Source organism: Rhamphochromis sp. 'chilingali' (assembly GCF_963969265.1).
Source record: "Rhamphochromis sp. 'chilingali' genome assembly, chromosome: 20".
Lineage (NCBI taxonomy): Eukaryota > Metazoa > Chordata > Actinopteri > Cichliformes > Cichlidae > Rhamphochromis > Rhamphochromis sp. 'chilingali'.
Genome location: NC_137947.1, coordinates 30,097,880 through 30,124,813, shown reverse-complemented (window position 1 = coordinate 30,124,813; position 26,934 = coordinate 30,097,880). Strand labels below are relative to the sequence as shown.

At 43.8% G+C, this 26,934-nt stretch overlaps 3 protein-coding genes across 5 annotated transcripts; all 3 read left to right on the top strand.

Annotated features, from left to right (window-relative positions):
- The first annotated feature begins 432 nt into the window (after window positions 1-432).
- On the top strand, window positions 433-12,574 carry LOC308388615 (centrosomal protein of 170 kDa protein B-like). 3 transcript variants are annotated; one of them, XM_080869451.1, is made up of 9 exons: window positions 433-6,206; window positions 7,874-8,011; window positions 8,151-8,240; window positions 8,506-8,586; window positions 8,733-8,789; window positions 9,017-9,134; window positions 9,521-9,622; window positions 9,745-10,203; window positions 10,490-12,574. In XM_080869451.1, exons 1-9 carry the CDS (start codon window positions 4,500-4,502, stop codon window positions 11,326-11,328), a joined length of 3,591 nt encoding a protein of 1,196 aa, XP_080725577.1. In that variant the 5' UTR covers window positions 433-4,499; the 3' UTR covers window positions 11,329-12,574. The 3 variants fall into 3 exon arrangements, with proteins under 3 accessions (XP_080725577.1, XP_080725579.1, XP_080725578.1); XM_080869453.1 differs by having other exon boundaries at window positions 433-7,751; XM_080869452.1 differs by having other exon boundaries at window positions 433-8,011.
- A 1,648-nt stretch (window positions 12,575-14,222) lies between these two features.
- LOC308388800 (uncharacterized protein) lies at window positions 14,223-19,891 on the top strand. Its single transcript, XM_080869726.1, has 12 exons — window positions 14,223-14,372; window positions 16,204-16,365; window positions 16,453-16,714; window positions 16,927-17,042; window positions 17,479-17,543; window positions 17,755-17,821; window positions 18,058-18,148; window positions 18,523-18,645; window positions 18,717-19,061; window positions 19,162-19,230; window positions 19,476-19,532; window positions 19,692-19,891. The coding sequence occupies exons 2-11, from the start codon at window positions 16,237-16,239 to the stop codon at window positions 19,529-19,531; spliced, it is 1,323 nt and encodes a 440-aa protein (XP_080725852.1). The 5' UTR covers window positions 14,223-14,372; window positions 16,204-16,236; the 3' UTR covers window position 19,532; window positions 19,692-19,891.
- A 2,617-nt stretch (window positions 19,892-22,508) lies between these two features.
- LOC308388799 (inverted formin-2-like) lies at window positions 22,509-25,385 on the top strand (the record flags this gene model as incomplete). The annotated part of the gene is made up of 9 exons (XM_080869725.1): window positions 22,509-22,628; window positions 22,711-22,781; window positions 22,898-23,018; window positions 23,153-23,317; window positions 23,554-23,765; window positions 24,019-24,141; window positions 24,213-24,557; window positions 24,972-25,028; window positions 25,188-25,385. The coding sequence occupies 5 exons, from the start codon at window positions 22,509-22,511 to the stop codon at window positions 23,671-23,673; spliced, it is 597 nt and encodes a 198-aa protein (XP_080725851.1). The 3' UTR covers window positions 23,674-23,765; window positions 24,019-24,141; window positions 24,213-24,557; window positions 24,972-25,028; window positions 25,188-25,385.
- Between the last annotated feature and the right edge of the window lie 1,549 nt (window positions 25,386-26,934).

Sequence of the window (26,934 nt, the reverse complement as noted above, 5' to 3'; positions counted from 1 at the left end):
TTTAAGCCTTTATTTTCTTAAAATATGGTGTAATGTGCAGAAATATGTTTAACAAACATTTGTTAAACAAATTAACAAATGTTAAACAAATTTATTAAAGTCAAAGACTGTTGAATTTAATTTAATTTTTGTTTGATGCACTGTTTATAAAGTTAAGATTAAAAGTAATAAACAATTTTTTAAAAAGACACTTTTCCATTTGATTCACTTTTATATGATGGATTATGCAGAAAAAATAGCATTGGCCCAAAAGGTCTATTGCTTTATCAAGCATTCAGGTAGTGTATCATGTTTTTTAAAAGTAACTAAGTAACTAAGTAATTAATTACTTTTGAAAACAAGTAATCAGTAAAGTAACGGGATTACTTTTTTTGAGAAGTAATCAGTAATCAGTAACTAATTACTTTTTTCAAGTAACTTGACCAACACTGACCAAGACAAGGAAGAGGTGTTCCGAAGGGCCGCCAAGTTGCAGCCGTTGCTGCTGCAGGACATGAAGATAAGCATTTTTCCTGATTTTACAGCAATGGTGGCAAAGAAACGAGCTGCTTTTATGGAGGCTAAACGTTTGCTCCGAGGCTGGCGTTAAGTTTGGACTTTTGTTTCCAGCTGTTCTCCGCATCACTTCACCGACGGGACAGGACAATCGTTTCACCGACCCAGCGGCTGCAATAGACTTTATCAAAAAAGACTTACGACGGCCGTGAGAGGTACAGCCGTGTGAGAAAAGATAAGTTGGACTCCACATGTGTGATTGCTTGAACTCAAGGGACATAGTTATACGTCGGTGCTGGGGAGATGTCAAGTAAATAATTGGGCCATAGTCATAAAAGGCCGGAAGGTAGAATGATTTTTGATTTAATTGATTATGAATACTCTGCCTTCCTTCTTCGTTCCGATTTTTGATATGTTCGAGATATTGCTGTTATTCTGGGGCATTTGATTAGAATAAACACGGGGAAAGTGGAAAATATAAGTTTTGGAGTTTTGTTTAGTTATTAAATGTTATATATTTGCCCAGTTGAGGGGCTGTTTGAGGGTTAACAGTACGTTTAGTCACTGTGCTATCCTAGCCTGGAGGGTTGCGATCTCAGGGATAATAGTAGATCAGCATGGGGTTTTGAGGCTCGTTTTATTTATTTTTTTTTTTCCCTTTTTTTTTTTTCCTTCTCCCCCTCTTTCTTTTGGGGGGGGTTCCAGAGGTTGGGACATATTTTTTCTGCACCTGCATTTTGGTACCTGAATGGCAAGCTCGCAAAGTCATCTGCCTCTTCGTTTTATAACATGGAATGTTAAAGGTATAAATAATCCGGTTAAACGCACAAGGGTTTTTACTCATTTAAAATCATTGAGATCCGATGTTGTATATCTGCAGGAAACACACCTCCGATCAAGTGAACAAATTAAACTAAAAAAAACATGGGTAAGCCAAATATTTAGCTCAAAATTTGAGGATAGATCACGGGGTGTGGCTATTCTAATTAGGAAGGGGATTCCATTTATTCCACTATCAACTGTGGCGGATACCAGAGGGAGATATATTATTATACAGGGCAGGTTGTATGGGAAACAAGTCATTCTTGCTAATGTATATGGACCAAACTGGGACGACCCAAATTTTTATTGTACCTTTTTAAAACACCTGCCAGATTTAACAGAGTCCCATTTGATACTGGGTGGTGACTTTAACTGCGTACTTAATCCTCAACTTGACAGATCAAACCCAAAACCTGATAGCAAAATTTCAAAAGCGGGTAATGTTCTTAAATCCTTTATGCAATCTTATGCTTTTTTTGACCCCTGGAGGGACAAAAATCCTACATCTAAACAATTCTCATTTTTCTCACCAGTGCACCGGTCATACTCACGGATCGATTTTTTTTGTTGTAGATAGTAGAATTCTTCCCAAGGTTTTAGATTGCCAATACAACTCTATTGTTATCTCAGACCACAGTCCAGTACAATTAGATGTAAATTTTTATGAACGCTTAAGTCAAAAACCGGCCTGGCGACTTGATCCTTTACTCCTAACTAAAGACTCATTTTAAAAAAAAAAGGTCTCTGAGCAAATACAGTTTTTCTTAGAGACAAATCAAACCCAAGGGATGAAAATGACTGTTGTATGGGAGGCATTAAAGGCCTATCTTAGAGGCCAGATAATTTCATATGTATCATTTCAAAAAAAGAAATACTTACAACAAATGAACAACCTAGCCAACAGTATAAAAGAGATTGACTGCTTATATGCAGAAAATCCAACACCAGACCTCTATAAGAGAAAATTATTACTAAATTCAGAATACAAAATTCGGTCCATTCAGCAAACAGAACGTTTATTTTTCAAATCAAGGCAAAAGTTCTATGAACATGGGGAAAGAGCCGGAAAACTTTTGGCACATCAAATTAAGCAATCCATATCAGCTAACACGATTTCTGAAATCTGTAAAACCTCTGGAGAAAAGACGTCTGATCCGAAAACCATTAATGACCAGTTTAAAATGTTCTATTCCAATCTTTATACCTCAGATCCGGTTGATGAAAAAAAGATTGCTGAAACGCTTGATAGATTACCGATTCCACAAATATCGGTAAATGACAGAACAGAAATTGATAGAGAGATAACCATTAGTGAAATTGTCGAAGTAATTAAATCAATGCAAAGTAATAAGGCACCGGGACCTGATGGTTTCCCTATTGAACTATATAAAATGTTTATAGACAAACTAGCACCAATACTCAAAGATGTATACCAGGAAATATTCTATGGTTAAGTTTTTTTACAATTTATTTTCAGGAGAAACTTTTAACACCTTTGACGCTCTGATGAGAGATTACAATATACCAACCTCACATATGTTTAGATACCTGCAAATACGAAGTTTTGCAAAAGCATTGTTTCCTTCTTTCCCCTACCTACCTCCTAAAAATCAAGTGGATACCATTTTGGAAATGGATCCTTTTGGCAAAAGGAGAATCTCCACCATATACAAACTGATACAGAGCTTAAGGCCTATTACTTGGGGAAAAAACTAAAAATAATTGGGAAAAAGACATTGGGGTGGATTTATCTGATGATGAGTGGAGATCTTGTTTGAATCGTATACATACTTCCTCCCTTTGCATTCGCCATGGTTTAATTCAGTTTAAAATTCTTCATCGTCTTCATTATACAAGAGAGAGGCTTTCAAAATTTTTCCCAGAAGCCGATCCTGCCTGTCCCAGGTGTGGACATAATCCAGCAAATGAGGGTCACATGATGTGGTCTTGTCCGAACCTGGATAATTACTGGGGAAATATATTTAAAGTATTATCTCATATCAGTGCGCAGAATTTAGTGCTTGATTTCCGCATTGGCATTTTTGGAGTTATGCCATCTCAATACAAAATTAGTAAATCTCAGGAAAATGCCATAGCATTTGCTACATTGCTTGCCCGTAGACTTATTCTATTCCACTGGAAGTCTGATAAGGCTCCTCCACACATACAATGGTTAAAGGAGGTGCTTTTCTTTTTACCACTGGAAAAACTTAGATACAGAGTTCTCTCATCACAACAAAAATTCTCTGCGACTTGGAACCCATTTATTGACTATATAAAAACGTGTTTTCCAGATGTGTGACATACGTTTTTTGTCTGTTTTTGTTTTGTTTCTGTTTACATGAGCCTCGGGTGGGGGGGCGTTCTCTTTTTTTTGTTTTGTTTTGTTTTTTGTATAATGGCAACGTTTTCATTATGTATTGTGAAATGTGTTTATTATTTTTTACAAATATAATGCAATAAGGCATACGGAAAGACCTACCAGGGGATCGGTGGAGAAAAGAGGTCTCAAGTACATGGGATACAGGAGTAAATGGGTGGAATACCATGGACCTCTGTTGCCAGTGCACCTAAATCGCATTGACGAAATAACAAAAGCTCATATTCCTAATACCTAACCTAGCCAGATGCCAGAGGTCTTGATTCTCCCCACCTGACCCTCGAAGTACGTCGACCTTCTCCTATAAGCACAAATAGTGACACACAATCTGCTCATGATTATAGAGATAGCAATATATGGAGTGCTTATTTATCTATGTTTTAGAATGGCTCTTCATATAGACCCTAGTATTTTGGTACATGGAAGAGATGCCCCTACCAAATACACTTAGCCCTAACCTTAACCAGGCATCTTAATATCAGATAAGTGGTGTATACCTCTCCTCTCTCCTCCTCTAGTCACCTAAAGGGAACAAACCCTGATCGGGACACAGAATCCTAACCTCAACCAGAGGTAAATTAGGGATAAAAATCCTCTTTCCCCTTTTGATTTTTAATTCCCTACTCCATGATGCACAGTTATAAGGTCTAGATAGACCAACTTGAAAAGCATCTTACCTAACCTCAACCAGGGGTCCATTATAATAGGAACAGGGGTATTTGTCTCTCCTCCTCCCTCTCTCCCCTCCCCTTTTCCTCCCCTCTCCCAAAAAGCTATTTTGACTCAAACTCCCCCTAAGGGAATGGCTAGACAGATAATAAAACTCACGGCATTCATTAGACCTTCCTCCCCCACGGAGGAACTCAGGGAGGCAGTAAACCTGAACACGCAGACATGGCTACAGAATAGCCTCTCCATACTGCAGCAACATTACGCTAAAATAGTGTTAGAATATCAATATACAATATGGGACGACACAGCTTTTCAGGTGGCAGCAAATTGGATGATAAAACGCTATAAAGCTAGATTAGCTGCAGACACTCTGGGAGCTACCAGATCCTTATTGATCGATCAATTGGAGGGCTCAGACATCTCTGTTTCCTCGCCGCTTGTAGATTCTGTGGAAGAGGAAACACCGGAGGAACTAGACCTAGAGAATGAGGAGGAATTCCCACCTCTGAGCCAAGTCAATAGACTAAACCAAACCTCCCTGTATCCTGAGGTTCAGATCATGAGGAACCCCACCGCCCGGGATTCACAATCGACTCCCTTATTAGATGACCATGTACCACTACCACAATTTAATATCACCGGGAGTACTTTGCCAAACCGGGTTATCTCCCCTGTTCTCCCTGATAGCAACCAGCGGTCCACTGAGTTTACTCTTGATCCAAAACCAACAGATGAAAGGCCTCCTGCGCCATCGCGTCCTCCTCACGAGCCTTTTTGTCCCCTCTCGACTTCACATCCAGAGTTAATTTTAGGGGAGGGGGAGAGACCTGGGGGACTTGAGGTTAGGCCTGTGGCCCCTCAGACTGATGAGGATTTGTTCCAATCCACAACAAATTGGGAAAAATCTACAAATAGAGCAAATAGAAGTGAGATACAAATTAGATCCGATCCACAGAAAAATGTGATCACAACTAAGTCCCATTCACTTCATCTGTCTAAAATTGTATACTCTAATGTCTCGGTGTTACAGAACAGCCCAGAGATACAAACCTGCAGCAAGGGGTCTCAAACGACCAGCAAAACCTTTTCTTCTGCTGCCAGGGCCTCAGCTAATGACGCAGGGACGCCCCCTGGGAGAGCACAAAGCATGGACTTGAACTCCATTGGTGAAAGGAGTGTGAGCGGCCGAACGAACTTGGTGGTAAACAACTCCAACATGATGATGGGGGGGTCTGTAAACCACAGTGTGACTAAACACAAAGGCATGAAGACCCCATCTGACCACAAAAATGACCACCTGGCCGCTCCTCCAACCAAACTTGGCTCCTCCCAGGGCTTCGCTCCTGTAACAACAGAAAACAGACAAGAGAGACAGGCAGTCACGGAGGATCAACAGGTCGAAAGCATTAACCAGTGTCACCCGACGTATCATAAAGCCCGCAAGGGCAGAAAAATCATAGATTGGGTATTTCGTGCGACTCGACCAGTTTGGTTCTTAGGGGACTCCAACCTAAATCGTGTACCAGCTTACAATAGTGATAATATACAAACTGATAGTTACCCAGGGGTTTCATTTTACCATTTTCTCCAGATTCTGGAAAAGACACCAATCCATCCAGATGTCAAATTAGTAGTTTTATCCATCGGAATCAATAACAGGGACCAAGATGCAGATAAAACTTCCAACAAACAATTAAGAATGCTCTACAAAAGGGCACAATCTGTTTTTCCAAATGCCGACGTATTCTTTCCCTTAATTAATTTCTCACCTCTGCTTCCAAAAGAACAGCAACAGAATCTAACCAGCATCAACAACTTTGCGATTAAACGATTTCAGGTACTGAACCCACTCCCGGGTGATCAGTTTAATACTGTGGGGGATAATATCCACTGGACACCAGAAACAGCCCAAAACATATTGGTGAACTGGTGTAAACAAATTAATCTGGATTTTCAGTAGCTTGTTACCCTAGGCAGGGAGGGACACCGTCTATTGATCTATCATGGAACTCGAATTGTAATGTATTAAATCTATCTGAATTGTTCTGCCCCACAGAAAAGCAAGTGCACTTACTGGAACCCCACGCACACACACACACACACACACACGCACAAACGCACACACATGTACACACGCACACACACACTCACAAACGCACACACATGTACGCACGCGCGCACACGTGCACACACACACACATGTACACACGCACGCACTCACACGCACACACATGTACGCACGCACACACACACTCACACACACACACGTGCACACACACACACGTGCACACACACAGGTCTGTCGGAACCGGACAGGAGGAGCAGCTCTGGGCAGCAGCCGCCGAGAGGCGCTGAGGCCTGGAGAGATGCTGCTGAAGAGCCGCTCCTCTCCTCCAGCATCAGCTCAGTGTCTGTGGTTGTCTGTGTGTATGTGCATCAGAGTGTGCTGTCCACACTTGTCCACATCATGAGCAGTTTTCTTCACTGGTTCTATGCCGTGATGAAAAACAGGAAGATCCCCCCTCCCTTCCCCAGACTTTTTACCTATGGAACCCTTTGGAGTGAGCCGTCCAATCACCTCTGACCTCCTGAGAAGGGCAGAGCTTCACAGAGTGAGCTCCAGAGTGGATGTGAAGTCTCAGTGACTGATGGAGGAGCTGATCTACTCCATGTGTGCCCGTGTGTCAGCCTCTGATTGGACAGAGCGTCTGTGGCACTGCTGTCTGTGCTGCAGAGGAGCTTCATCTATCCTTCAGCTGTGTCTGCAAGAGCTCCTGCATACAAAACCCAGTGCTCAAACTCCAAACTCTCACTTCATCTGTTCGTGTGGTTCACACAAAAGTATTGACAGTACTGATGATACTGCAGTATATGTGCAGAAAAACACTAAAACTGAAGTTTTAATGTCAGTGACTCTCACCTGTGCGAGTGTGTGTGTGTGAGATCATGTGGTCATTTGACAGTTGGATATTTCCTGTTAGAAATAGGAAATATCTTTAACCCCTTCCCAGGAAACAGAATCATCTCTGAGCCGTTATTTCAAATTAGAAGTTTTATAAAGCGCTCGTGTTTTATTTTCTGCTGGTCAGTGCTTTAGTTCAACTTTTAACTCTAAAGATGAAATGAACAGTTGATTTGCTCATGCTCTGTGTTTTTAATAAATATCACATATTTGACTGCATGACCCCGTTTCTGTGCCGAACCTCTGTAATCAGAGCACTGTGAATAAAAATGTCTGTAGGAGTTCATTCAGTGCTTAATTGAAAGTTGAAGGTGTTTGAACCTCAGACTCAGGCTGGTGTGGACAACCTGCAGGTCCTTTTGGACCTGACTACACACCTGCAGGTGCCTCAGCTGTCAGGATTCAAACACACACAAATCAGTAAGAGCAGGATCGTCTGAAATTACTCATTTTGTCTGATTAAATATTTAAAATCTGTCACGGTGGCACAACAGGCCCGCACAAACCCACCTGTATCACCTGCCTCTGTCTTCATTTCCCAGGATGCTCTGGGGTTTCTCAGCAGGCCTGTGAAGATGAGTGTGACATCATGGTTCCTGGTAAGCAGTTCGGGGACTCGACACCGCCTCCCCCGAGAGATGATTTTTGTGGGCCGAGAGGACTGCGAGCTGATGCTTCAGGTGAGGCTGACCTGTGCAGGTGTTCGGGTTAGTAGAAATTGCCTCCCTCTAGGTTGGTCTGAAAAAGGAAGTTGTAATGGTGTCTTGTTTGAGTCGCAGTGAAAGTAAGCAAAAAGAGTTGTATGTGTGTGTGTCTCAGTCTCGCAGTGTGGACAAACAGCACGCTGTCATCAACTACAACCCGACCACTGATGAACACCTGGTGAAGGACCTGGGCAGCCTCAATGGGGTGAGCCATACACAACATATCAGTACATTATCATAGGTATCCACCAATCAGCAGCAAACACAGGTGGGGGGTGGTGATGCCTAAAGTCACAGGTTACAGTACAAAGATTTTTTTTTTTTTTTTATTAACTTAAAAAAATTTAATTCCACTTTAATTTAAACAGGCAAGAACTGTAAAATCACAAAAGAGTGAAAACCTTCAGAGTGGACTTCAGCATCATAATCAGAAACTTTCACCTGGACGTTTGTTTGTTTGTTTCCTGCAGACATTTGTAAACGACCTTCGGATTCCTGATCAGACCTACATCACCCTCAAACTGTCCGACATCATCCGCTTCGGATACGATATCCTTCAGACGCACACACGCACTGTTTGTGTGCGTGTCTGTGCGCGCCTGTGTGTTTCTGTGTGTGTGTGTGTGTGTGTGTGTGTGTGTGTGTGTGTGTGTGTGTGTGTGATAATTTTAATATTTTTCTGAGCTGTTGTTCACATTCTCACGTCTACGTTCTGGAGAAAAGTCAACACAAAGTCCCAGAGGAGGCCCTAAAGGTTGGTGTTTGTGGGTGTGTGTTTTCTATTGTACAAATTACTGCATAGAGGGTGTTATTTAATTTCCTTGTTTAACTGCATTTAGTTTGCATTTCCAAAACTACTCAGAGCGTCATGAATTTCTCATGACTACACACAGCATGTACAGTACCGTGAGCACATGCAGTACCGTGAGTACATGCAATTTGCAGTACCTTGAGTACGTTTGCCTCGTTCTTCTGTTTCAGCATGAGAAGTACAGCAGTCAGCTGCAGATGAGCCTAAAGCCTTCAGAGGGGAAGAAGAGTGACGTGGATGAGCGGGCGAGAGGCGAGAAAGCGCAGAGTACCAAGAGCCTCGCACAGGGTAACAATAATACAGCAACAGTACTGGCAGTAAATATACTGTGTATCAAATGTACTCCTAACAATACTGGGCGTAATACAAGCAATAACACAAAATTTTGACATCACACAGGGTCAAAAATATACTGCACTGTACAAAACATAATGTAACACAAAACCCTGCACCAGAAAGCCTGGTGCAGGGTTAAAAAGTACTGGATCAGGTGTCTGGCCGCTGTGTGTTCCTGTACGCAGATGATGTGTTGCTGTTTGTTCTGATGTATTTTTTACTATAAATCTGCTCGTTCAGGAAAATGTTTTAGTAACAAACCAGAAAGTCGTTTGTTCACGCTCCTCGGGACACTTTGATTGGTCGGCAATTTCACCTATCACACGTTTCTGTGACAGAGGCGCCGGTGTGTCGGCCCACTCCTTTGTATGGCCAGCCTTCCTGGTGGGGAGAGGAGGATTATGGGAGTAAAGTCCAAACCAGCGATGAGCCACATTCAGGTACGCACACCTTAATAAAGTGGAGGAGTGCAGTAAACTGGTGCTGTATAAATAAAGCTAAATTGAGCTGATGGTGCGTTATTGATGATGTTGGTGAGATGTCATCTCTTTGCCTCTGTCAGATGTTCAGAAAGACGCTCCCTCTGCAGATCCAGAATTTTCTGCATCGCTGTCAGACTGTCAGCCAAAGTCCGCCTTCCCTTCGTACCACCGTGAGCCGAGCTACTTTGAGATCCCCACCAAGGACACTGACACGCCCCCGGCCCCACCCTCACTTCCCACTCCGACTCCGCCTGTCGTTCAGAGCCATGCCTCCTTTACCATTGAGTTTGATGATTGCATGCCTGGGAAGATCAAGATTAAAGACCACATCACCAAGTTCTCCACTCGCCAGAGGAAGCTGCAGGCTACACCCACCAAGACAGCCATCATGGCCACACCTGCAGAGGTGATGTCAGCAGAGAGCAAGGTGGCTGACTGGCTGGTCCACAGTGATGTAAGCATGATGAAGAGACGCCCACCGTCTGAAGACGTTTACAGCACCAAGAGTGACCTCGCCATGAACATCAAGACCCTGAAAGGTCAGAGTTGCACCTGTGTTCCGGACCATACCTGTGTTACCTGTTTGTCATTCACAGGTAATCGGGGATTATGCTTCCTGCTGGTGATAAAACCTGTCCAGCACTTCATTGTTAACAATTTATTGACACACGGTCCCTGAATCTTCTGATATTTCTCTGATTTTACTGACCCCACTAAACTTCTGTCTTTGTTTGAGGCTATCAAAGCTTCAGTCATACACTTGTGACCATTGAGCTTCAAAGTTCAAAAGCTAGTACTCACTGACATCTTTATTCCTGTCTTTAGGTCACCACCATGAGGATGGGACCCAGAGTGACTCAGAGGACCCAGTTCTCAAAGGAAGGGGTAAATCCCACCACTCGGTCCGCACTGAGCACTCTATGCAATCAGAGCTGTCCCAGGCGTCGCAGCAGGTCATCCAATCAGGCCAGTCCATCCATAGTCAGCTACACCAACCACTGCAGTATGCTCCACCCAGACCGGCCTCTGCCTCACCCGTAGCCCCTGAGAGGCCCCTGTCCCAGAGTCCTCCTAAAGCTCTGTCACCCACCGAATTTCCCAAACAGGCGCCCCCCGAGCACCTCACTCAGCAAGCTTTCATCATTGAGTTCTTTGATGACAACCCACGCAAGAAGCGCTCTCAGTCCTTCACCCACAACCCCGCCCATGCTGACTCGTACTCCACACTCAGAGCCAAGTTGGAGCGGCGGAAAGGCGGCGAGAGGCCGGCATCTGTGCACGGCCACATCCCTCCCACACAGCAGGTGACGGTTCCTCTGAAGAGTCAGAGCCATGGCGGCCCTCAGAGGTCAAGCTCTCTGAAGAGAGAAAAGACTGAGGGGGAGGCGGCTTCGTCGGCTTCCTCGTCTCGCTCCTCATCGGGCATCATCATCCGTATGCTGTATGATAATGATGTAACCGTTGTGTTCCTGCCTATAACACATATGTGGCACACACGTACTACACATTTACAGCATCTAGCAAAAACATCCACAATGATGACAATATCTGAACTAAAAACAGAAACATCAGTGTGGCTAAATATACACAGCAAAAACTGGAGTGTTAAAATTTCAGGGTTAAAGATGTTAGAGTTGATTTCCACTCTCAAAGTGTCATTTTAACACATTCTGATTCAAATAGTGTTCAGTGTTGGAGTTATTAAACAGTGTTATTCAAGTCCAAGCAAATGAACTCTGAAGAGAGTTATTTAACTTGGCAGGCCCCTGGGCTTCTGCCCAGGTAAACCCGTGGATCAATAAATAGTTTGCTCTGCCGGGCCGATTTTCCATGTGCTTCTGCTGGTTACACCGTGGTGGATGCCTGCCGTACTCATTGGAGTATTTTACACAAACGGTAAGTTATTCAAACTTATATAAAATTCACGGTATTCTATCGGCGCAGTGAGGTTTTCTTGATGTTTCTTGGTGTTCGGTTGCTGAAAACGAGCTTTAATAGAGGAGGAGATGTGTCGAAAATTCTATTTAGCCTCCAATGCTAATGTTAATGTTGCAGTCTTTTTACTCGTGATGGTAGACACTGCACGTGGAAGCGCCGCGCCACGTTCAGCTTTTTCCCTGTTCACACAGACACGTCTTTCTCCACGCCAGTTCATGAGCGTTTTTGCTTCTCTGTTTATTCAGAGCAATTTTTTCACAATTGATAAGTAAATAACATCCCAAAATAATTGAAGAGAGCTTGTTTTAGTCACTCCTGCTTTTACTTTGACATTGTCAAAGGCTTTTACTTTGGAAGTCAAAATCAGAATGACTTGATATTGATATGGTATCACTGTGGGGCTGTATACTGTTGATCTAAAGTGGAATTATCCTGTTGAAACATGAATTTTTCATTTAAGAGCATTTTGAAATCGTTAAAAGAGTAGGTCGTATATGGACAATTTGAAAAGGCTTTTATTTTGGAAGGCAAAATAAGATGGCCTTGATAGTGACAGGGCACAATTAGGGTACAAGGCTGTGTCATATAGTAGTGATGGCCAAATGAAGCTTTCCGAAGCACTGAAGCTTGTATTGAAAAATGGTTCATTACTCGAAGCTTTTCAACACAGTCCTCTCCGGTGACATCTGGTGGCGAATATTTTGAAGAGCAGCTTGAATCTGCAAAATAAAACAGACTGCTCAATAAAAAATTCACTGGGTGAATGGGTTAAATGCAGAGGAACTATTTCCCTATGGGGACTAACACGCACACTCAATCATCACTGCTCACTCAAGAGTGGAGTTCTCTCTGATATTGGGCCACCGTTCCGTTGCTTTGAACATGTAATTGGTTTTGTTTTCTCGATTGGGGGGCTGAAAAAAATGTAATGCGTATTTGCGTAATACATTTTGATCAATAAACTTTCCCTATTTAAACATGCACTATGGTGTGGCCTTTCTTTGCTCATAACTCCTTTATGTTGGTAAATACAATAAGTGAGCAACATATACAATATACATATGAGACTGCACAGCACATTATGGAGTATGCCCCTGCTGTGGAGTCCTGCCCCCATCTACTTGTCATTTAATCACTGGACAGCTGGACAGGTTCATACAAAATATTAGATTAGGCCAATTGTCCTATACATATTTTTGACCTAGGGGTGGGATTGATTGTGAACTGGAAAGGGAAAATGCTTAGGGGCTGAGTACGGCTGCATCGTTACTGATTTGTAGAATCATTTTGATTCGATACAGGATCCGATTCAATTTGATTGGAATCTTGAAAGTTTTGCCTCAGTCAGAAATATTACAATTCTGGTCATGTATCAGTATATATCCATAATTTCGTATCTATTAAAAGAAAGCTGACACATGTGAGACTTAATTAGAGATGTAAACAGAGAGTTATGAAACCTGCAGCTGCAGAAGCCAGCGAAAAAAAAAAAGAGGCAAACACAGCGCGGACCCGACGACGCACCAAAATCTGACTCTGACGCGTCGGGTCCGCGCTCTGTGTTTACGTTTGTATGCAGAATCCGTAAACCTGCTCCCAGGTACTGTTTTAGCTGTATGGTGTTTGACGACATGTTGTGAGGTTTAACCTGAGATGCTGGCGTTTCAGGCATAATAACGTTAATTTACAAATCGACACAGGATTGTAATGAATCAATATAAATTTATCCAATTTAGCATGGATTGTAATCAGAAAGGCAATAATCAAAACCCACCCCTAATCAAGAACTTGCAAAGTAAAAACATGCTCTATGTCAGGTAGCCCTTTTGTTATTTACATTTAAAAAGAGGATTAGTGTTACTGTGCGCTGGCTGAGTCTGTTTCTTTTCTTAGAAATAGTTTCTCCTGCCTTGGAGAAAATCCACTTGCATGGAACAGAAGAGGCTGTGGAGTGCAGGAACTGCACTGCAAGCTGGTAGATATGCAGGTATTCCTGGGTCTGCAGACTATCACCTAAAAACAATAAACAAAATGATTTTCTAAACTGTGTAGCAATGTAATGTACGTATAGTGTCAAATACATTGTTGTAGTTTTCATCAGCTTTAATTCACATGGAAGTGTTCCTAAAGTCATATGCTGTAATGAGATTTACATTATGAAAACATGATTTTGGACATTTCAGGTTTTTCACTTCGGCAGATAAAATGAATTGAGCAAAATCAACTCAAAATATTCCCACACGCCAGAACGTCCTCTCTTCCTCGCTGGCTCCATATCTGTCAGTGGAATGATCACCTCTTCGCTCTCTGTCACCATCAACACACTCCACGAATCCCGTGGATGATTCACTTCCTTATATCCGTTTGAATCAGGTACCGAAGCAGTTACGTGCGTAATGAAGCTTCGGACGTCACTGGTCACGTGACTTTTGCCAAACGAAGCAAGCCTCGACACAGTGCTTCTGAACCAGTGTGTTGTTTTTTTCGACACACGCTCCGGAGCGTCAGCTTCAAGCGGGCCATCACTATCATATAGATCTAACATTAGAGTTTGAAAAAAAAGAAAAAGGAAAAAAAAAGCCTAAATTATATGTTATTATGTTCTTAACATACCTGTTAATTCACTCGAAGTTGGCTTTTATTTTGAAATCCGGTTTCCACATCCATTCCGTAATACTTTGAATACACAGGGAACGTAAAACAAACTGGAGGCTGGCTTGACTGCGAGTCTCGAATTGGAGGCCGGCTTGACACAAGTGACAGATTCCAGGTAAGTTTGTGTGATGAGCTTCTTCTGTTCCCGGTGAAATACACCTGTACCTGTGGGAGCAGCGGAGCGGCTGAAGCTGCTCCGTCCTCCGGCCGGTGTTGCTGAGCCGAACCCACCACAGCACCGAGTGAACTGAAGCTCAGACACTAAATTCGATTAATTTTGAAGGGAGTCCGGTTTGGCAGGCACAGCTCGGTTTTTAGCCACAACTGTGTTTAAACTTTTGAACCTTTGAATCGGAGCATGCGGGTCTGCTCTTATCCAATCACTGTATTGATCCATCAGCACTGAGATCAATGCATTTGTTCTTCTGTGAGGGTGTACCACTGACAGATATGCGCATGTGTACAGTGAAAGGTCTGTTTAAGTTGTTAAATGATGACAAACACCTGAGCTTCAGGTTTAAAGGATCATCCCTCAGTTTTTCCCGATACTGGAACAACTAGTGCTGAGTTTGTTTGCTGGTCCTTCTCTGAAGACTGAAACCTGCTGCTGCTGATGAGGAGCATTTGTTTCCGTGGTTAAAGTTCTGCTGCCGGGCGTGAGGAGGAGGCCACAGTTTAACCAAGCGATGAAGCATCTGTCCAAAAAGAGGAAGAGTCTTTATCCTGAGCTCATCTGCTGAGAAGGAATTTCTCCCCCCAGTCAGTCTGTCTTCACTCACACACACACCCACACACACCTTTACAGGTGAATTTCCTGCCTGTGTTTCTGCTGGTTTACACAGTCAGTGCTCACTTTATTAGGACCATGTTGCAGTGAGTCTGAAAGTTTCATGGTTGTGTTTAATATTCTGAAGCTTTACTGACGCAGGAAGGCTGGCTGGATGGGGGGGGGGATTCAAATGCCCCGGGGGAGATTTGAATCCAGGCCTCTGGAAACACCCTTTGACCATGTGACTGACCTACTCCACCTTTCAAGTTTAAAGTTCAGGTTTTCTCACAGCGGCGCGTTAATGTGGCGAGCGTGCTCAGCTGTCAGGACATGCACACGCACTGAATACCAGAAATACCACATAGCTGACATATTTCACCCACCACGCTGTGACGTGCAGTCACTCTTCTTCACTGATGAAGACTCTGCAACACACTGAGTGCAGGATTCACGTAGCCTTCAGTCTGATTCATTCACTTTCCAAATCACAGCCACGATAGCTGTGAGCGCTTCGTGTTTATTTTTCTGTTACTGGAGCCAATCATGTGCTTTATTATCAGTCTGTTAATCAGCTGATCCTTCAGCCTGATTCACTGCATTCTTCTTCTTTTTCTCTGTTTCTTGTTATTCATGCATTCCACAGAGTGCCTTTGTCCTGTCTTCCTTCCCTCTCCCAAACTGGTCTGAGCCTGGCTCTGCTGGAGGTTTCTTCCTGTTAAAATTGAGGTTTTCCTTGCCACTGTCACAAAACTTCTTACTCATATGGTTGTTGAGAGTACAAAGACAGTACAGCATCTCAAGGTGACTGTTGTTGTGATTTGGAGCTTTGATTCGGAGCTGAATAAAACCAAGTTAAAACTGGTCCACATCAGAAGTGTACTCGAGCTGTCAGTCAGGAACATAATTCAAATAATAATTTATGACACAACTAAAGCCAAATGGAGTCCAATCACAGTAAAAGACTCTGACCTCCTGAGCAGATAAAGGCGTCCACTGGAGGAGCTCAGTTTGTGACTCAGAGATGTGTTAATGAATGTGAAACTGTGAGCCCGAGGCAGGCTGACACGGGCGTGATGTCATCGCTTGTGTCAGGTCTGCTTGTCATGGACGTTAAAAAGATGATGATGTCATTGATTGTTTGTGATTGATTACCTGTATCTGTTTTAACCCTCGTCAGCTCAAACATCGGTAAAACCTTTAGCCTGTCATCATGGCAACCAGTACCAAATGGGGGGCGGTAAAGGACCAGTTGACCAGAGGCCCCGCCACAGTCACTGACGGCAAGGTGGAGGCCAATCTGGAGAACGCTGACCCCGAGCTCTGCATCCGACTGCTGCAGGTAGGAAAGAAGCAGAACCTCAGGAGTCCTGCAGGGGAAGGAGAGGGCGTCTCACAGCTCTGACCGATGGTCACTCTGCCCCTCCAGGTTCCCACAGTGGTGAACTACTCGGGTCTGCAGCGGCGGCTGGAGGTGAGTAATCAGTCATGGATGGTGCAGTTCCTTGAACTACAGGGTTTGGACCTCCTGCTGGAGGCGCTGGAGGCTCTGTCGGGCCGCGGCTGCGCCCACATCGCCGATGCTCTGCTGCAGCTCACCTGCGTCAGCTGTGTCCGGACCATCATGAACTCGTCCGCAGGGCTGCATTTCATCCAGGACAACGAGGGCTACATCAGGATGCTGGCTCAAGGTGGGTGGAGGACCAGAAAGTTAGAATGAAGCAGATCTGCCTTAAAACCACCTTAAAATCATATTTACACGCTACCCTGAGCAACAGGTAGACTCAGGTGGCTGTTCCAGCCTAAGCTAAGCAGGTAGCCGGTGTACCTGTGAGGTGAAGATGACGACTCAGAGTCATTACTTATGAAAGCGGTAACTCCACCTCCTCCTATATGCCCTCAGCTCTCGACACGTCCAATGTCATGGTGAAGATGCAGCTGTTCCAGCTGCTGGCTGCTCTTGCCGTCTTCGACCCTCGGGGACACCACCTCGTCTTCGATGCACTCGACAACTACAAGGTATGCTCATGTCCTCGTCCACTTCCTCCTCTCTCCTTATTTCCTTCCTGTCCTTCCTTTTTTCCTTTTTTCCCTTCCTTCTCGGTCTCCTCTGAGGTGATTTGTGATTTCATGAGATCAGTTTAAGTAATCTGAACTCTGCCTCACGATGGCAGTCAGGACAGTTGGCGCTCAGTCATATAAACAGTTAAATGTTGCTGTAGGTCCAGGTCACTTTCAGAGGCTCTCTTGGCTGATTTCATTTGTTTAGAGGGGCATGTTTACCTGCTTGATGGACGAACCAACAGATGTCGCATGAGCTGGATGGGGAGACATGAGCAGGCCATTTGGGTCGGTTTGAAAAGCTTTATCGGCAGGACGTTAGCAAAAGGAAGTGCGAGTCAGTTTCACTTAGTTTCAAGGCTAACATGACAAGCAGAACAGCTCAAACTGAAAGCCACTGGCTGATTACCTAAGTCAGCAGAGAGCTCACAAAGCTCCACCACAGCTCCTCGCTGCCAGGTGAGAGCAACGACGACGTGGTCTGTGTACCATCAGGGCGTAACTGCAGATACACCATAACAAACAGCTGAACCTCAGACGCTGCAGATCTTATCGTCCCCGCCCAGCCTGTTCTCACAGGCTCTGAACTTACAGCATGGAATCATGGGATACCACACGTGTGCACACACACACTCGTTTTATTATCTTAGTGAGGACATCTCATTGACAGCTTCTCCCTCGAAGAGCTCTTCAGCACCATCAAGGCATTCAGAGACCTCTTCCTTCGAACCCTCAAGGTCAGCGCCAATCGCAGTGCGGCTCAGTCTGCAGGACTCATACCCTGCCGCACGTTTGCATGTGTCATTTAAACTATGTCTCAGCCAGCCAATCGGCTCTGACTTGAACCGTGACAAAGTGTGGTAGCTGCCACACATTAGTCCTGTTTCCCTGTAAATGTTAAGCTCCGCCCTCTCTGGGGGGCCGGTTAGCCTGCTGAAGTTTGAACTGTGTGTTCCTTTTATTCTTCGATCAGGAGAACGAAGGTCACAGGGAGCAGGAGAAGAGGAGGAAGAGGTTGGAGGAAGGGAGGAAACTGAGAGAAGAAGCCCCCACCAGAAAGATCAGTAAGTCAGACACCATTATTTCACCTTAAATCCTCCCTCCTTAAATGGAGAGACAGGTGTCCCTCACCTGTCTCTCCAGGTGTGGCAGGTGAAGGACAGGTCAAGTGCAAGTGGAGAACAGGTGAGACATGTGAAGGGCCGGTGACGGACAGGTCGAGAATCAATAGCTGACATCAGCAACATTTTTCTGCAACAGTTTATCAGCAGCTGAATATTTAAAGGAAATGATGTGACAGCATCAGGACGAGAAGAAAGTTTGTAAAGATTAAATGCTGCTGTACCTGTGAGGCTGTCAGGTGATGCAGTGACAGCTTTCACCTGTTGTTTGTGACACGTGCGCTAAGCTCACAGGGGAACGTGTGTCTGTGCTGCAGTTAGGACAGACATGGCCAATTGGGACGAAGGATGCACCGTCGACAACCTGCTGGCCGAGATCAGGAAGGGCTGCAGGCTGAGGAAGACAAGCCCACGGGCAGAGCCGGACGGTGGGGTCGAAGGTGAGAGCCCGGCAGGACTTCTGCAGACTTTCTTGTCACTACTGCTCGTTTGATCAAGTTCTCCTTTTCAGGTCACCCCGGGGTCACGCAGATGTCACCGGCCCAAGATAAGCCAGATTTTCCCGAGAAGCCTCGGGAGGAGGTCCGGACTCCCACACATCCACCTGCTGGAACCAGACCAGAACCGGAGCCAGCAGAGCCAGACAGAGCTGCCTCAGAGCTCCAGGCCCTCTGTGAACGCCCCGCAGCTGAGGTCCAGGGTCCGGAGTCTGAAGTGGACACCAGACCGGCGCAGCAGGAAGTCCAGCACACAGCTAGTCAGCAGGATGTGACCCAGGTCAACAGGAGCAAAGATCCTAACCCGGAAGATTCTGCTCCCCGGAACGCATCAAACACCTTAGACACCAGCCCAGCAGGTAGAGTGAGGCGCTGTGCTCTCTGCTTCAGGCTTTGAGCACGCTCAGTGCTGCTGTTTGTTTCTGAAACATGGAAATTTTAATGCTTCCTGTCCCACAGCCCACCCACACAGATCAAGTTGTGTTCAGTGTTTGCAGCAGAGTGACGGAGACTCGGCCGCAGATTACAGTTGAGTGGAGTCGAGATTGCCATACCATGGTGATGTAGCCGGGTCAGTCTGGCTGTTGTGATGTAGCTCTGAGTCTATGAGGTCACTTCCTGTTCCTGAACATTAGTGTTTCCTGTGACATGGTGAGCTGAGGCTCAGGCTGTAAGGTCTCATCAAGACGATGATAGAACATCCTTTAGTGTTGATGATGAAATAAGCTTTATATCTAGAAACCGACCAATCGTATCCTCTCTTTGATCTCCAGAAGGCCACACAGGAAGAAAGCGTTTGAAGAAAAAGAAAAAATGCATCCTTCAGTGAGGTGAGCTCACCTGCAGCTGTGCATAAATCCACGTCAGCGGCGATTCACTGCTGTCCTTCACTCTAAAGCATTTCATTGGTCGAAATGTTTTTATGTTGTGGGATTTAAGGTCTTTTTTTAAATATCATTTATTATTTTATTCTTCTTCTATGGTTCCAGGTACATGGGTCAGGACTTGTTTCTGTGGCGACAGGACTGGACCTGCAGGAGAACAAAGTGTTTAACCCTCTGTAGAACCTGGGACCATTTCGTGGCCTTTGCGTTTTTTAATTCCACACCATTTCCACTGTGTTTTACGGAAGAGGATTAGGGCCACTGGAAAAAAAAAAGGAAAGAATTCTGACTTTAATCTCAGAATTCTGACTTTAATCTCAGAATTCTGAAAAAAAGAAAAAGTCAGTGTGAATAATTTGAATAAAATGTACAGTTCCTTTGTTCAAAAATGTGACCGATTGTATTTTATAAATGTCACGGTTTGCCGGGGCAAGCCGTGTGGAATTATTTAGGACAAGGACGCGGCAGCTCTGGTGCAGGTGAGTATTTATTAACGAAGGAAATACAAACAACAAAGGCACTGGGAACATGAAACTGGAACCTAAACTGGGTAAAACTAACAAAACAAACCAGAAACGAAGATGCAGGGAGGTCCGGGGAAATACACATGAAGAGATGCAGGGAGACCGAGGGGAAACAACACAGACGAACCAGCAACTACTATGACAGAAGACGCAACTTAAATACACTCAGAGAACACAGGGAGATTACACACAGGTGAGGAACACAGCTGGGAGTGATTAACGTGACGAGACTAGGGAGTCAAACTGAAAACACTCACATAAGACGCAGACCTTCACAATAAAACAGGAACTTACACATGAAAGGACACAAACTAAGAAACGCAGACTAGATACAGGGCACACGGGCAGAACAGAGTAAACACCAAACAGAGGAAGAACAGAACCAAAATCGCAATAAGAGAAAACACAAAACGCTGGGTTAAAAGGACCCAGAATCATGACAATAAATTAAAAAGAATGACTTTTTTTGTTATCAGTATTTATAATTTTTAATGACATTTTGTTAAGTTCTGTACCATAGTTAACAGTTATAGTATTTTCCAATGTTAAGCATTTATATTTTAAAAATTCTAATAATCTTATATTTGCGTTTGTTTTTAATTTTTTTAGAACACTGGAAGGCTAGAAATGTTTTTCTTTTGAAAAGAAGAATAACAGAACAGATCAAGGCTTAATGTTTTATTTTGTAGCTAATAAAGGGGGCAGGTCTATCAACAATATTTTATTTGTACCTTTTGAAAAAGCCAACAAATTCCTTTTATTATTAATTTTAACACTCCTGCTCTTTTAATTTTTAATTCAAATGATTGTGGAAGGGCAAAAAACAGTGCAGGATACTGAAAAATGTTTAAATAGTTAGGAATATTTAGAATAATTAGCAAAATGCAGACTTTGTATCGTACCTGTGCATTAAAAAGTAGACATGTAGTAGACTGTTTCTTCTAACTTTTTGCCTGTTTTCTTTCTTTTTTATTTTCATATGTTGTCTTTTCATTGTGTGATGGGATTTCCGGCTCTTTTTAGAAAACCGGCTCTTTCGGTTCGGCTCACTAAAAAGAGCCGGCTCTTTCGGCTCCGAACCAGCTTTAACGGTTGTTTTGTTGCTTTAATTGATTTATTATTAACAATAATATAAAATTATGCACAAAAGGAATTACTAATGTACAAAAAAAAGTGGTTTTATTTATATATGTTTATATATAAATATATGCGGTGGCCCCTAGAGACAAAACGCGTACAAACTCCAAGAAGCACATACAAACTCCAAAACACATTTCTAGCATGAACTGAACTTCCAAAACAGAGCTACCTAGATCACGTAAATTACACAATTGAAAGCATGAAAGCATATGTGTATTGTTTAAGTATTTATACACAAGCACTATATTCATATATAGTCAAATAATTAAAAATTAAAAAAAAAAAAAAAAAAGAAAGTTCATTTACCTGTTATTACCACACACCAAATCCGGCCGTTGGTACTTGCTAGCTTGTGTAGCCACTAGGTAACAAAAGCTCAACACTGCCACTAGCATCCTGGAGCACTTCTGTTGTCTTTTGTACGTGTTTTGAGTTTTTATGTGCTTCGGAGTTTTTACGTGTTTTGGAGTTTGTACGTGCTTCAGAGTTCGTACGTGATTTGAAGCTTGTACATGCTTTGTCTCTAGGGGCCACCGTAAATATACTTTTATTTATTCACTCCACATAAAATGTAATAAATAAATCATATAATACAAAAATCAACTATTCACATTTCAACTTTTAACTATTTAAATTTTCAGCTTTTTCCTTTTACAAATTTAAAGTGAAACAACACAAAACACTGCAAACCACAACACAATTAAATATAAATTATAATATGAAAACAAAAAGAACATGCATATTCTCTGTCATATGGACCTGCATGAATAAACTTTCTGAATCCTTTATCATCTGCAACTGAAAATAGTTGTGGATGATTATATACCTTTCTAATGTGACGTTGTTGTCCCTGGCTCTTTCTCTGTCTCTCCCTCCTGCTCTGTTCCTGTGCTACTGCGAGTGTAACTACCGCCCCTCCCCCCTCTTCCCAGTGTAAAGCACAAGGCTTGCATGCTGAGTGAAGCGGGAAAAAAGTGCGAGAGAGCGGATGAGAGAAAGAATGTTTATATGTTCTCTCTCTTGCTCTCTCTCTCTATATATATATATGTGTGTGTGTGTGTGTGTGTGTATATCATATATATTGTATATCTTTTGTATATAAACTATAAACTTTCATCTTCAGACAAAAATTATATGACTTAAATTACCAACAGACTGTCTACCAAGACAGTTCATTTAGTTGCCAAATCATAAATCAGTCTGTTATTTAGCTGAAATAAAATGTAAAGGCTGGTAGTCTGATTTAGTCATGTGATGTATGGTCCATCAGGGAACTCACACGGGGAATGCTGAAGGCTTTAAGATCAGCACTCTGCTCAAACTGACCGAAACCAAAGCCAACAAGTCGAGAGTCACGCTGCTGCACCACATCCTGCAGGTAATGCTGGGAATACTACGAATACTGGGGAATACTGCAGTATTCTCATAATAATTCAGTTGCTGCTGTTTGTGACCCTTAGGAGGCTGAAGAGAATCACCCCGACCTGCTCAACCTGCCCGATGACCTGGAGATCTGTGCAAAGGCTGCTGGGTAAACACATATAGGAGTTCAGTCACGTACAGACTGCTGGGTGGAGTCTGTGACGTGGTAGCTCAGGTGTTTCGCCTGCAGCGGTGTTAAATGTTGCCCTCTGACTCCACCTGCAGGCTCAGCTTGGACTCTATTCAGTCTGAAACAAAGACTCTAAACAAACGGCTGAAAAACTCAGAGAGGAGCGTTTCCTCCTCATCTGACGACATGAAGGAGCAGTACCTGTCCACCATACAGGTGAGTCACTCAGGATGAGGCTGTCACCTTTACGGGCAGATAAATCCAGTCTGTACACTCACTGACACCGTTTTAGTGGGACAGACCTGCTGTTCCAGGTGAACTTACCTGTTGTTCTTATGTGGTGTTACCAGGAGAGCCTGCAGGCTGTTGAGCAGCTGCAACTCCTGCTGTCATCTGTGGAGGAGCAGAGGAAGCACCTGTCCGCCTACCTCTGTGAGGACAGCAGCAGCTTCTCCCTCGAGGAGCTCTTCAGCACCATCAAGGCATTCAGAGACCTCTTCCTTCGAACCCTCAAGGTCAGCGCCAATCGCAGTGCGGCTCAGTCTGCAGGACTCATACCCTGCCGCACGTTTGCATGTGTCATTTAAACTATGTCTCAGCCAGCCAATCGGCTCTGACTTGAACCGTGACAAAGTGTGGTAGCTGCCACACATTAGTCCTGTTTCCCTGTAAATGTTAAGCTCCGCCCTCTCTGGGGGGCCGGTTAGCCTGCTGAAGTTTGAACTGTGTGTTCCTTTTATTCTTCGATCAGGAGAACGAAGGTCACAGGGAGCAGGAGAAGAGGAGGAAGAGGTTGGAGGAAGGGAGGAAACTGAGAGAAGAAGCCCCCACCAGAAAGATCAGCAAGTCAGACACCATTATTTCACCTTAAATCCTCCCTCCTTAAATGGAGAGACAGGTGTCCCTCACCTGTCTCTCCAGGTGTGGCAGGTGAAGGACAGGTCAAGTGCAAGTGGAGAACAGGTGAGACATGTGAAGGGCCGGTGACGGACAGGTCGAGAATCAATAGCTGACATCAGCAACATTTTTCTGCAACAGTTTATCAGCAGCTGAATATTTAAAGGAAATGATGTGACAGCATCAGGACGAGAAGAAAGTTTGTAAAGATTAAATGCTGCTGTACCTGTGAGGCTGTCAGGTGATGCAGTGACAGCTTTCACCTGTTGTTTGTGACACGTGCGCTAAGCTCACAGGGGAACGTGTGTCTGTGCTGCAGTTAGGACAGACATGGCCAATTGGGACGAAGGATGCACCGTCGACAACCTGCTGGCCGAGATCAGGAAGGGCTGCAGGCTGAGGAAGACAAGCCCACGGGCAGAGCCGGACGGTGGGGTCGAAGGTGAGAGCCCGGCAGGACTTCTGCAGACTTTCTTGTCACTACTGCTCGTTTGATCAAGTTCTCCTTTTCAGGTCACCCCGGGGTCACGCAGATGTCACCGGCCCAAGATAAGCCAGATTTTCCCGAGAAGCCTCGGGAGGAGGTCCGGACTCCCACACATCCACCTGCTGGAACCAGACCAGAACCGGAGCCAGCAGAGCCAGACAGAGCTGCCTCAGAGCTCCAGGCCCTCTGTGAACGCCCCGCAGCTGAGGTCCAGGGTCCGGAGTCTGAAGTGGACACCAGACCGGCGCAGCAGGAAGTCCAGCACACAGCTAGTCAGCAGGATGTGACCCAGGTCAACAGGAGCAAAGATCCTAACCCGGAAGATTCTGCTCCCCGGAACGCATCAAACACCTTAGACACCAGCCCAGCAGGTAGAGTGAGGCGCTGTGCTCTCTGCTTCAGGCTTTGAGCACGCTCAGTGCTGCTGTTTGTTTCTGAAACATGGAAATTTTAATGCTTCCTGTCCCACAGCCCACCCACACAGATCAAGTTGTGTTCAGTGTTTGCAGCAGAGTGACGGAGACTCGGCCGCAGATTACAGTTGAGTGGAGTCGAGATTGCCATACCATGGTGATGTAGCCGGGTCAGTCTGGCTGTTGTGATGTAGCTCTGAGTCTATGAGGTCACTTCCTGTTCCTGAACATTAGTGTTTCCTGTGACATGGTGAGCTGAGGCTCAGGCTGTAAGGTCTCATCAAGACGATGATAGAACATCCTTTAGTGTTGATGATGAAATAAGCTTTATATCTAGAAACCGACCAATCGTATCCTCTCTTTGATCTCCAGAAGGCCACACAGGAAGAAAGCGTTTGAAGAAAAAGAAAAAATGCATCCTTCAGTGAGGTGAGCTCACCTGCAGCTGTGCATAAATCCACGTCAGCGGCGATTCACTGCTGTCCTTCACTCTAAAGCATTTCATTGGTCGAAATGTTTTTATGTTGTGGGATTTAAGGTCTTTTTTTAAATATCATTTATTATTTTATTCTTCTTCTATGGTTCCAGGTACATGGGTCAGGACTTGTTTCTGTGGCGACAGGACTGGACCTGCAGGAGAACAAAGTGTTTAACCCTCTGTAGAACCTGGGACCATTTCGTGGCCTTTGCGTTTTTTAATTCCACACCATTTCCACTGTGTTTTACGGAAGAGGATTAGGGCCACTGGAAAAAAAAAAGGAAAGAATTCTGACTTTAAAGTCAGAATTCTGAGATTAAAGTCAGAATTCTGACTTTAATCTCAGAATTCTGACTTTAATCTCAGAATTCTGAAAAAAAGAAGTCAGAATTCTGAGATTAAAGTCAGAATTCTGACTTTTTTCAGAATTCTGAGAAAAAAGTCAGAATTCTGAGATTAAAGTCAGAATTCTGAGAAAAAAGTCAGAATTCTGAGATTAAAGTCAGAATTCTGAGATTAAAGTCAGAATTCTGAGATTAAAGTCAGAATTCTGACTTTAATCTCAGAATTCTGAAAAAAAGAAGTCAGAATTCTGACTTTTTTCAGAATTCTGAGAAAAAAGTCAGAATTCTGAGAAAAAAGTCAGAATTCTGAGATTAAAGTCAGAATTCTGAGATTAAAGTCAGAATTCTGAGATTAAAGTCAGAATTCTGACTTTAATCTCACAAAAAAAAAAAGTCAGAATTCTGAGATTAAAGTCAGAATTGTTTTTTTTTTTTCCAGTGGCCCTAATCCTCTTCCGTAGTGTTTAATGGAGTATAGCCAAATTTTCAAACATGTATTTTTTTTCCCATTTTATTTTAAAATTTCAGTCTGAGTTTTTTAAATGAGCTTAAATGGCTGAATAAAAGGCATACATCCACTATCGAACCTCGTGGCCGATTTCTGCCCCTTGAAACCCATTATAAACGCTATTTTTCACTGCAAATTAATTACGGTCAAAGGGATCGTCGATGTTTAAGTTTCATTTTCATTGTGGAGGAGGCCTTAGAGTTGTAATTTTTTTATTTGTCCACCGGGTGGCGCCCTTGCTTCACATTTGACCCCTGCTGGAAAACAGCGGGCTGCTCAAACAGACCTGCGGGAAAGGAAGCCTGATTCCCGGCGTGCAGCAGCGGCTTCGCCCGCTGATCGGGCGGGACCATTTTCGGTCCCTAGGACCGTGAGAGGGTGCATTTTTTTTTTTTTTTTTTTTTTTTTTTTTTTAGTCAACAGGAAATGACGTATTTGTTGTCACGTGTGTGCTGGAAAAAGGAGTCCCCGGTGATCGTACCCCGGGAAGATGCACTTTTTTCGGCCTAGAGGAGCAGCATTTGCCGCCTGGAGAGCAGGAGCATGTGCAGAAGACCAACCGGAGAGTTGGTGAACAGGTTGGCAAACCATGAAAGCCATATGTGTGGTGCTTCAACAAACACTCGTCCAGAGTGATCAACATAACAGTGTGTCGGGTTGACTTTTATACAAACAAACCAAAAAAAACAAAAACATGTCATTGTGAAGCTTTGGCAAATACTAGATTGGTCAACTGATGTGCCGTAAGCATCTGTCAGGCTCTCTGACAGTTAGTTAGTGTTGCCTACAGTTAAAATATATAATTGTGGTGAAGAGTTAGTATGATTTTACATAAATGGAATCCACATTTAGGAGCCCTTCAGTAAATCCAGGCCAAGCTAAGAAGATGAGCAATGGGAGAAAGACCAAGGACAGAACACATGGAGATGACTGACCAGCGAGCTTTTAATGCTTAAATCTCGTCAAAGTAACTTTTTGTTGTGACTAAATTGTAAAGAGGGATGT

Excerpts from the sequence above, each read along its gene's own strand:
- LOC308388615 (XM_080869451.1), top strand. The coding sequence starts at position 4,500 with ATGGCTAGACAGATAATAAAACTCACGGCATTCATTAGACCTTCCTCC. Across the intron at positions 8,587-8,732 it reads TCATCCGCTTCGGATACGAT|TCTCACGTCTACGTTCTGGA; the intron begins ATCCTTCAGACG and ends TGTTGTTCACAT. Across the intron at positions 9,135-9,520 it reads TACCAAGAGCCTCGCACAGG|AGGCGCCGGTGTGTCGGCCC; the intron begins GTAACAATAATA and ends TTTCTGTGACAG.
- LOC308388800 (XM_080869726.1), top strand. The coding sequence starts at position 16,237 with ATGGCAACCAGTACCAAATGGGGGGCGGTAAAGGACCAGTTGACCAGA. Across the intron at positions 16,715-16,926 it reads CATCAGGATGCTGGCTCAAG|CTCTCGACACGTCCAATGTC; the intron begins GTGGGTGGAGGA and ends ATATGCCCTCAG. Across the intron at positions 17,043-17,478 it reads ATGCACTCGACAACTACAAG|CCACTGGCTGATTACCTAAG; the intron begins GTATGCTCATGT and ends TCAAACTGAAAG.